Raw genomic sequence first — 10,892 nt, 5'->3', positions numbered from 1 at the left:
GACCCTATGCCATCCCCATATGCTCTTGAAAAATCGCTTTTACAGTTAAAAAGCTTCATATCAGCAACACGATCTGACTGTCATGCTTCTATATTTAAACCCACAGAATGAGATGGAAGAGGAGGAAAGTTTCATTTTTTAATATTGTTGGAGGACACCCTTTTCAGAAAAACAGAAGACACCCTTTTTTCCTGGGAAGAACATCGACCGAGAAAACCATAGAAAGTGGTAGACACTGTATGACAGACACGAACAGAGCATATGGGGCAGAGACATAGAAAATGGTAGAAACTGTGTAGCAGACACGAACAGAGCATATGGGGCACGGAGAGAGTACGACAATGAATTTATCAATTTAGTCTTGGCCGCTGAGATGATGGAGGATTAGTATCACCTTATAAAACAATCATGATGTATTATGAGGGAATGCACCCCCTACAGCTACTAATCTAATATCCAATGCGCACAAAGCCTGCAATTTTAAGTACGATTTAGTCTAGGAAATAGAAGCTCGGACTATAAAATTAGGTCCATAGTCCCTGGCCAATAACCGACCATCGAAAGTTTGAAACGCAACTTTCTATTTCTTAAATAGACAGGATCCTGATTGGTTGAAACATGTCAAACGATGCATTATTTATATATGCTACAAGCAAAGCATACACAAGTACAATATTAGTTTAACAAAGCAATCTCTTGTTCCCAAAAGGACCTCCATCACAGCCGAAGCCACTATGTGGTCTCTTTCATTTTCCAATATTTTCTCTGAGCTTTTGAAAGCTATACCGGGCTAAACAATTGCTCCTGAGTTTTAGAGGGTTGGGCGGTTCAATACATAAAATCAAATGCAATGACAAGACATTAACTTTTAATACGAAATGTTTTTCATGACCCAGATAAAAAAAAAATTGCAAATTTGGATTGGTATATTTTTAAAGTAAGAAATATTTCTTTTTTTCATAATTTTGACCAAAGTGGGGGTCTAAGGGTGCAAAGAAAGCAGCATAGAATGATACGAAGCACAAGATAAGGATTAGGTGAGCAGTTCCCTGTTCTTTGGGACTTATAATTTGCACAGCTTTTAGGCCCTAAGCATGTAGACAGCAACTATTTAAAGAAGAATAAAGAAAGAGACAAGAGATGCAACGAGGGGTGAAGACTGAAGAAAAGAGTGTGGAAGGGGCATTGGGCCTGGTTGAGCCCAGTGGGCTAGTAATGATGGATGTGACATTTTGGGAAGCCTAGGGGGAGGCAGAATGTTTTTGAGACGTGTGAGGGTGACAATGATATTATGACTTTAATTAATAAACGCAATTATAGGTTATCATAGGCAGCATCACAGGCCAAAAGTGATTCGCTTCACTTTCCCACCTTAGCTGCTCTATAATTACACATAACATTCTGTCCGAAATACAAAAGAGAGAGCACATGCGGGTCATAACTTCCGGCCAGCGGACGCAGATTATTACTCCCTCTATCTTTTATTATAAAAAACAAATAACTAAATTATATTGATAAAAAAAACAGTTAAAATTAGTTGAGAACAATTAATATGTAAAAACTATAATATTTTTTCCAACAATGCCCCCATTAATGAGGAGAGAGAGTATGAGAGAGAACAATTAAATTATTAAAAGAAAGAAAAGTGGGAGGGAGAGAGAGTATGAGTTGGAGACAAAATAAATAGGAGTAAAATAGAAAATCAATGCAAAAAAATAGAGACAACTTTTAAGTGTCTCTTATATATGGGAACATACCATAAGTATCAAATGTCTCTTATAATAAAGAACGGATGAAGTATTATTTTTTAATTTTTCCTTAATATTATAAAGAGCTTTTAAACCTCGTCCCTCCTCATCTCTAAATTATAGCTCCAGTACCCCTGCATGCAATAAGGCTATGCTAGACTTTCACCCTCTCTTTTTAGGCAGCATATGTGCCTATGTGTGTGTACATGAGAATTATCTTTAGACTATAACTCTTTGAACTTGTAATCATAACAAATACACTCTGATTAAGAGGTTCATCTTCATGGAGAGGGCAGCTAAATCCTGGGGAATCTTGATTGAATATTGTATGAGTTTGTGTATGTGTAGTGTATATGGGATTCCTGTGTCCCAAATGATTTGTTTTCTCATCTTAATGGCTGTCCATGTGTTATGATCATTAGGTAAAGACAGCCTACATTCTCATTTCAACTATTGGGTCCCCCCCCCTCCTCCCTTCATTCCTTTTCCCTCCTTTCTTCAATAAAAATCCTAAGCTTGTGATTACATTGTAGCTTTCCCATTGATCCATGTCTGATAATTAATACATAAACAAATACAAGAAGTCCTCAAAATCACATTTCATCTTTTTATCCGCCTGTGACGCTGCCAGATCAAACTACAATTCAAAAAGTTCAAATCTTTGTCGAGTCTTCAATTTGTACGCAGTAACTCAAGAAGTTTAAATACACCCACGCTACGCAAAAACATTAAACTTGTCTGGACCATGACCCCAATTTAAATTTAGGATCACAAATTTTTTTTTTTTTAGAGTTTTGGTTTCATATTTAACGAACAATAAGTCAAATGCCACATGTCTTGCGCAACGACAAACTATTTACCTTCCCCATTTTAAGGAGCTTGGATTCCTTATGTTTGTACTTCATTAAAATCTCAGATTGAATAGAAAGCCTCACATTTTAAACAAAGTCTTTTATTTTATCGGAAAATGTAAATGAAGGAACTGCAGCAGCATGTGACGACTGATCAAACCCTTACAGAGACAAAATATTTATTAAATTAAAAGAAATAAAACAAAGCTTTCACGGATTCTTAGCTGTAAATAAATATTTTATCGGAAAATATTTATTACACTGCCTCCGATATGATGCTCTCTCCTTCCAAAAGAAATATACAAAAGTCACCATTCATCTTCAGAATTAGAACAACTAATTTCTGAATTGTAAGATCTTCTAAAACTTACATGTAAATAATTTCTTAAAACACCGCTTAGATTTTTTAAACAATAAAACATTTCAAAATTGATATTTTTCTGGTCATATCATAAATTTCTTATTATAAATATAGACAAACTCAACACTTGTAAATAAATTTTCTTAAAAAAAGCTTCCCGAAGTTCCTCACTGTCGCTATCAATCCTGTTATTTTGCACTATTTTTTTACTCTGTTTTGGAGTGCTCGCATGCAAAATACAGCGCGCGGACACACATAAAAAGGCATGTGAAAATGATAAACAAAACACAATATTTCCAAAGGCACAAAGCCCGATAAATTTCTTTGTAAATTGGATTCCCTGGGAAGGACCCAGCCTTTTATTTATTTATTTTTGGGTACGAAAAGCCCCCAGCCTTTGATTGATCGGGAACTAATTTACAACCACAGTTAAAAACAGCCTTCGCTATAAAACCAAACCTCCCCCCACTCTCTCCTCCCATTCTTGTTCTCTCCACTTCATTTGACCACTGTCACCAACACTCTCCCCCCTCTCTCCGGCGAAGGAAGTGATAGATGGAGTAGTGTCCGCTTGTTTGAACCCAAATGACTGCGACACTTCTTCCCCAGAGAGAACGGACTTCCTTGCTCAGATCTTCTTCCTCATGGCATTGTAACACGAGTTAGTGTGAAGTCTCTCTGAGACTGAACCACTATCCCATCCTTTCTCACTTTGGAGGACTGCTTTTTTGGTGTGGTAATGGCGGAAGCTGCGGAGACCAAAGCAGTGGCTGAGGCAGAGAAGAAGAAGGAGCAGAGTTTATCCTTTTATCAGCTCTTCTCTTTTGCGGATAAGTATGACTGGTTGCTCATGATCTCTGGGAGCGTGGGAGCTATTGTTCATGGCTCCTCCATGCCGGTTTTCTTTCTTCTTTTCGGTGAAATGGTTAACGGGTTTGGCAAGAACCAGATGGATTTGAAGAAAATGACGGAAGAAGTATCAAAGGTCATAAGCCCGGATTTCATTCAAATTTCTCTGATATCGATCTTTCTCTTTATAATGGCAAAATTTATCTCAGATCTGAGATTTAACAACTCTTCTTTCTTCTTTCGCTGATTCATTGCAGTATGCTCTGTATTTTGTGTACCTTGGCCTTGTCGTTTGCATATCATCGTATGCGGGTACGACATTTCTTTTTCATTTTTCCTCCTTAATTCATTTGTTTCTCCTTATAGATTTTGCTTGTCGTGAGCCATGAAGAAGATCGGTCGCACTTGTTGGTCCATACTTTTAGACTATATGACGAGTGGAGCCAATTCATATGAGAAGAGTGGGTGGGAGCCCACGTGTCTCATTAACATCACCATCGTCCTTTTTTTTTCTTCCCTCCTCAATATCACAACTTTAATCTTCTTGCTTAATATTTCCTTGGTATCTCTGTCAAGTGTCAACCTCAAGTGGTTGGTTAATTAAGATACACATTTAATTAATTTCTTTAATTTAATTGTTTGAGCGACGATAACTGAATTACCTGCGGATTTACTCGGGGGGAAGATAACTTTTTTTTCTGCCGGTAATGGGTTTTTTGTTTCTATTCCAATGAACCAGAAATCGCTTGCTGGATGTATACCGGGGAGAGGCAAGTGAGCACGTTGAGGAAGAAGTATTTGGAGGCAGTGCTTAGACAGGACGTTGGTTTCTTCGACACGGACGCCAGAACAGGGGATATTGTTTTCAGTGTCTCCACTGATACTCTGCTTGTTCAAGATGCTATCAGCGAGAAGGTTCTGTGAATTTGAACTTCCTCTGTTTGATGGTTCCAATAAAAACATCTGCTGAATGAAGTTTATTGTGGGGGATGTGTGCAGGTAGGGAACTTCATACACTATCTCTCAACTTTTCTGGCGGGTTTAGTGGTTGGTTTTGTGTCGGCATGGAGGCTGGCGCTTCTGAGTGTGGCGGTGATTCCAGGCATTGCTTTTGCCGGTGGCTTGTACGCTTATACACTCACTGGCCTCACTTCAAAGAGTCGCCAATCTTATGCCAATGCCGGCATAATCGCCGAGCAGGTGAGCTTGATATCTGTAGAGCTTTTTCCTTCGACAATAATTTTCTTCTGGGTTTGAGGGAAAAGTTTTCTCTTTCCTCCTTTTTGGGTTCTGAGTGAGTGAGAGATATTCTGAGTGCAGTGAGCGCATGCTCTCTTTCCACATGAATTTGCACCCTGTGTTGAATTTTAGATGAAATGATGTTTTATCATGTGGAGCATTCACCAAAAAGCTCCTCGCTTTCAACTTTCTCAATAAAATATCAAAAACCATCATGACTTTCTTCTGCTGGTTCTGTACCATGTCGACAGGCTCCAGAATCTGAACTTAAACTACACTTTGTTATGGTATGCTAATATTTTAAGGGTAACACAACCTTATTGTACAAAAAATCCTTTACTGTTAGAGCTTGGCCATAATGTTCTTTCCATAACCATGACAGAAAAAATAATCAGGGCTTGAGGGTCTTGTTCTGTTTATTGGGGTGGGGATTAACCTCTATTTTCTGCAAAAATTATACAGGCAATTGCTCAAGTTCGAACTGTTTACTCATACGTCGGTGAGAGCAAGGCCCTTAATTCTTATTCTGATGCAATACAAAACACGCTGAAGCTGGGATACAAGGCTGGAATGGCCAAAGGTTTGGGTCTAGGATGCACATATGGGATAGCATGTATGTCCTGGGCTTTAGTCTTTTGGTATGCTGGCGTCTTTATCAGGAATGGACAGTCCGACGGAGGCAAGGCTTTTACCGCCATTTTCTCCGCCATTGTTGGTGGCATGTAAGACCCCTATTTCACGACTTTGATGATGGTTCTGTAATTCTATTGACTCATGTTCTAACCAAGTTTTTGCTCTGTACAGGAGTTTGGGGCAGTCGTTTTCTAATTTAGGGGCTTTCAGTAAAGGTAAAGCTGCAGGATTCAAGTTGATGGAGATAATCAAGCAGAGACCTTCCATAGTGGAAGACGCATCAGATGGAAAATGCTTGCCTGAGGTTCATGGGAATATCGAATTTAAAGATGTCACTTTCAGCTATCCATCCAGGCCCGATGTCATCATCTTTCGCGATTTCGCAATCTTTTTTCCTGCGGGGAAAACAGTGGCCGTTGTTGGCGGAAGTGGGTCTGGAAAGAGTACAGTGGTTTCACTGATAGAGAGGTTCTATGATCCTAATGAAGGTAACTACTAGACATGCTTTGCCATCTCTTCACAAAAATACCCAAGCTTTTTGGTTATTTATCTGACACTTGCTGCTTTTATTGGCCAAACAGGGCAGGTTTTACTGGATAATGTAGACATTAAGACGCTAGGGTTAAAATGGTTACGTAGTCAAATCGGGCTGGTGAATCAAGAACCTGCACTGTTTGCAACTAGCATTCATGAGAATATACTCTACGGAAAACCTGATGCAACCATGGCTGAAGTAGAAGCTGCTGCTTCTGCTGCAAACGCTCATAGCTTCATTACCTTGCTTCCAAATGGCTATAATACTCAGGTTGATACATAGCAAAACTCTTTTACTGTATCGAACTTCTGCATTCTTTCTCAAAATTAGGTGTAAAACCTATGCTCTTTGTGTTATGATAGGTGGGAGAGCGAGGAGTTCAATTATCAGGTGGTCAAAAACAGAGGATTGCAATAGCGAGAGCTATGTTGAAGAATCCAAAGATTCTTCTTTTAGATGAAGCCACCAGTGCTCTTGACGCAGGTTCTGAAAGTATTGTGCAAGAAGCACTGGACCGCCTTATGGTTGGTCGTACGACTGTAGTTGTCGCCCACCGTCTTTCCACCATAAGAAACGTAGACTCCATTGCCGTTATACAACAAGGACAAGTAGTTGAGACAGGGACGCATGAAGAGCTGATTGCCAAGGCCGGAACCTACGCGTCACTGATTAGATTCCAAGAAATGGTTGGAAACAGAGACTTGTCCAACCCATCAACTCGCCGGACTCGTTCATCTCGGTTGAGCCATTCGCTTTCGACCAAGTCTCTGAGCCTTCGGTCCGGGAGCTTGAGGAATCTGAGCTACCAGTACAGCACCGGTGCAGATGGTCGGATTGAGATGGTGTCAAATGCAGAAACGGACAAGAAAAATCCGGCTCCTCAGGGTTATTTCTTCCGACTGCTCAAGTTAAATGCCCCAGAGTGGCCCTACTCAATCATGGGAGCTGTAGGCTCTGTTCTTTCTGGGTTCATTGGCCCAACATTTGCCATTGTGATGAGCAATATGATCGAGGTATTTTACTATAAGAATTATGCATCCATGGAGAAAAAGACTAAGGAGTTTGTTTTCATATATATCGGAGCTGGTCTTTATGCCGTGGGTGCATATTTGATACAACATTACTTCTTCAGTATCATGGGGGAAAATCTCACCACAAGGGTTCGAAGAATGATGCTTGCCGGTATAATGTTTAATCTTACTTGACTATTGTACTAATATCTTGCAGTAGTTCTAATATTGGCCCATAAATGTGTGATGCAGCAATATTAAGGAATGAAGTTGGATGGTTCGATGAGGAGGAGCACAATTCAAGCCTGGTTGCAGCTAAGCTTGCGACGGATGCTGCTGATGTGAAGTCTGCTATTGCTGAGAGGATCTCAGTGATTCTGCAGAACATGACTTCTCTGCTAACTTCATTCATAGTAGCTTTTATCGTGGAATGGAGGGTTTCTTTGCTCATCCTCGCAACCTTCCCTTTACTGGTTCTGGCTAATTTTGCCCAGGTAAACTCATGTCTTTTTATGAAATGATATCCTTTTCTTGACCCTTTAGGTAACTTTGCACTTTCTTTGGTTAAGAATTTTTACCCCCTGTCAGAATCTAACTTTACATGCACCCTGCCATTAAACGACAAATGCAAAAGCGACAAGGTCTCACCAAAGTCGAACACTGCACGTGTTTCCTTCCAGTCAAAGCATTAACTCTTGCCATTTTTTTCTATTTTCAGTTTTAGATTCCATACCCTTTCCATCAATTTCCATGCTAATGGCCTACTGCCACCGAATGTGCCCCCCAACAATCCATTGTCGGTTTTAATTTTTTAATAAAAAATTATAAATGTTTATTGAAAACACAAATTTTATAAGCACTTAGTCAAAACTACGTTTTAAATACTACTCGTATATGGCAATTTTAAAATCTAAAGTCTTTAGGATGGTAAAGCACATGTCCTGGAATACAATTTTTGCCTACGATTTGTGTGGGAACACGAACATCGACTTTGGTAGGCCTTTCACCCGTGATCTTTTCTATTTTTTTCACTGTGGGTCTAACTATGTATCTGTCTTGGGTTCTTTTCAACATGGAGCAGAGCGAGCAAGTTTCTGTAAGTTTGTTCTGAAATACAGAGCAGAGTTCAAAATTTGTGCAGGCTGTGATGGACACACAATGCTAGAATGATGTTGATTGGTCAATAATCTGCTTTTTGTAATCTATCGATGTCTTTTTAATGTAGGCATTCCCCTTCTACCGAATTGAACGGCCCCACTGACATTGAATAATAAATTTTCAATTCAATAAATGTTTGGTGACATTACCCAATTTTCCCTTCAATCAAATTAAATTACTGTTGCTCTTATTATTCCTACAGAATACGTCATACCCTGCCAACCTAAAATAGTAAACACTGGAAGTATTATGATTTTTGAATCGAATGGTCAACTTTGACTGACTGAAATTTGCAATTTTTGAATTGGACAGCAACTGTCACTGAAAGGGTTTGCAGGAGACACGGCGAAGGCACATGCAAAGACAAGTATGATCGCCGGAGAAGGAGTGAGCAACATCAGAACAGTCGCTGCTTTCAATGCTCAGAACAAGATCTTATCTCTCTTCTGCCACGAGCTTCGTGTCCCACAGCGCCGGAGCCTCCGTCGCAGCCAAACTTCCGGCCTCCTCTTCGGTGTCTCCCAGCTCGCTCTTTACGCCTCTGAAGCACTCATTCTCTGGTATGGTGCCCACCTCGTCAGCAAAGGTGTCTCCACCTTCTCCAAGGTCATCAAAGTTTTTGTCGTCCTCGTCATCACAGCTAATTCAGTTGCAGAAACTGTGAGTCTCGCTCCGGAGATCATCAGAGGTGGTGAAGCTGTCGGCTCCGTCTTCTCAATCCTCGACCGTCAAACGAGGATCGACCCAGATGATCCCGACGCCGACCCGGTGGAAACAGTTCGCGGAGAAATTGAACTCAGACACGTGGACTTCGCATACCCGTCACGACCCGACGTGATGGTGTTCAAAGATCTTAATCTCAGGATCCGCGCAGGGCAGAGTCAAGCTCTTGTGGGAGCAAGTGGGTCCGGCAAGAGTTCAGTGATCGCACTGATTGAACGTTTCTACGATCCAGTTGCAGGGAAAGTTATGATAGACGGAAGGGACGTTAAAAGACTAAATCTCAAGTCACTGAGGCTCAAGATCGGGCTAGTCCAACAAGAACCGGCCCTGTTCGCAGCAAGCATATTGGATAACATAGCCTACGGCAAAGAAGGCGCCACCGAAGCAGAGGTAATAGAAGCGGCGCGTGCAGCCAACGTGCACGCATTCGTGAGTAGTTTGCCAGAAGGCTACAAGACTCCAGTTGGGGAGAGAGGGGTTCAACTATCGGGGGGACAGAAACAGAGGATCGCCATAGCCAGGGCGGTTCTGAAGGACCCTGCAATACTGCTATTGGACGAGGCGACGAGTGCGCTTGATGCGGAGTCAGAATGTGTGCTTCAAGAAGCGTTAGAGAGGCTGATGAGGGGTCGAACCACCGTGCTTGTGGCTCACCGATTATCAACCATAAGAGGCGTCGACAGTATTGGGGTGGTGCAAGACGGACGCATCGTAGAACAGGGGAGCCACGGCGAGCTGGTTAGCCGACCGGAGGGCGCATATTCCAGACTCTTGCGGCTACAGCAGCATCGCATGTGAAGACCGTTATAATTTGATTTTATGAATATATGAAGACGACCTTGCTGGGGTTGATCGTTATGTTTGCGTAATTTAGTTGACCTAGTTCGTGCTCGTTTCTTCTGTAGATGTGGATAATGTGGGGATATGGGGGGTTTGTACGCTGAGGACAAAGTTGCTCTGTTTGCAATGGAGCCCACAGTATTTATAAAATTAATCACTCGACAATGGCGCAAATCATATTTTATCTGCTGGTAAAAATTAAAAAAATCATGTTTTATCTATCCGGAGCATTAAATTCAAGCTGGTTTCTGGACTTGCGTGCTAATTTTTTTTATATTTAATATAGCGAAGGAGACTGAGAGATAATGTGTGCCCGCAATAGAGAACGGTGGACATAGGAGTAGGGTTCAAAAAGGAGCAGTAAATGTAGAACCACAAACCCTGCCATGAAATTTGGGACTATGTGACAGTAAAAAGGTTGCTGTTGAGATCACAATAAGATTATCAATTAAATGTATATAAATGATAAAAAAAAATTAAGTATGTAACCTAATGACAAGATTTTATTTTTGAAATTATAATTTATGCAGAATAATATAAAATAAATTGCTGTGTATGCCTTTTTAATAGGAAAAGAGGTAAACTTTGCTTTAAAAAATTATTATTAGAACAACTTTTAACATATACAGAGGACATATAAGGTGATAAATTTTGAAACAGAACATGTTACTCTTCCTATCTTAAATATAAGACTTATTTTATAGTATAAATTATGTTATAAAATAGGTTTTATATTTAAAAGTAATATTTAACTTTTCAGTTTGTACATGGGTAGCAAATTATAACGCTGATCATGAGATGGATCAGACTTGAATCTAACGCTCACGGAAAAGGATGCTATGGTCATGATCTGATGTTTGCCGCAGAAAACTCAGAAAGAGATAAAGAGACTATAGCTGCAAATTGTGAGAAGACATGAGCAAGAAAGTGGGGCAGAGTAGAGAG

General features: G+C 40.4%; 1 protein-coding gene across 1 annotated transcript; it reads left to right on the top strand.

Moving 5' to 3' along the window:
• The first annotated feature begins 3,497 nt into the window (after window positions 1-3,497).
• On the top strand, window positions 3,498-10,037 carry LOC114751849 (ABC transporter B family member 19-like). The gene is made up of 10 exons (XM_028940537.1): window positions 3,498-3,945; window positions 4,067-4,121; window positions 4,549-4,724; window positions 4,809-5,009; window positions 5,511-5,770; window positions 5,853-6,169; window positions 6,263-6,486; window positions 6,579-7,398; window positions 7,479-7,720; window positions 8,697-10,037. Exons 1-10 carry the CDS (start codon window positions 3,700-3,702, stop codon window positions 9,903-9,905), a joined length of 3,750 nt encoding a protein of 1,249 aa, XP_028796370.1. The 5' UTR covers window positions 3,498-3,699; the 3' UTR covers window positions 9,906-10,037.
• The last annotated feature ends 855 nt before the right edge of the window (window positions 10,038-10,892 follow it).

The sequence above is a fragment of the Neltuma alba genome, unplaced genomic scaffold (genome assembly GCF_004799145.2).
Source record: "Neltuma alba isolate B1F8T4 unplaced genomic scaffold, ASM479914v2 tig00007132_pilon, whole genome shotgun sequence".
In the NCBI taxonomy this organism is placed as follows: Eukaryota; Viridiplantae; Streptophyta; class Magnoliopsida; order Fabales; family Fabaceae; genus Neltuma; species Neltuma alba.
Note: the sequence above shows the minus strand (reverse complement) of the source record. Positions and strands in the feature narration are given on the sequence as shown.

Excerpts from the sequence above, each read along its gene's own strand:
- LOC114751849 (XM_028940537.1), top strand. The coding sequence starts at position 3,700 with ATGGCGGAAGCTGCGGAGACCAAAGCAGTGGCTGAGGCAGAGAAGAAG. Across the intron at positions 6,170-6,262 it reads GTTCTATGATCCTAATGAAG|GGCAGGTTTTACTGGATAAT; the intron begins GTAACTACTAGA and ends TTGGCCAAACAG. Across the intron at positions 7,399-7,478 it reads TCGAAGAATGATGCTTGCCG|CAATATTAAGGAATGAAGTT; the intron begins GTATAATGTTTA and ends TGTGTGATGCAG.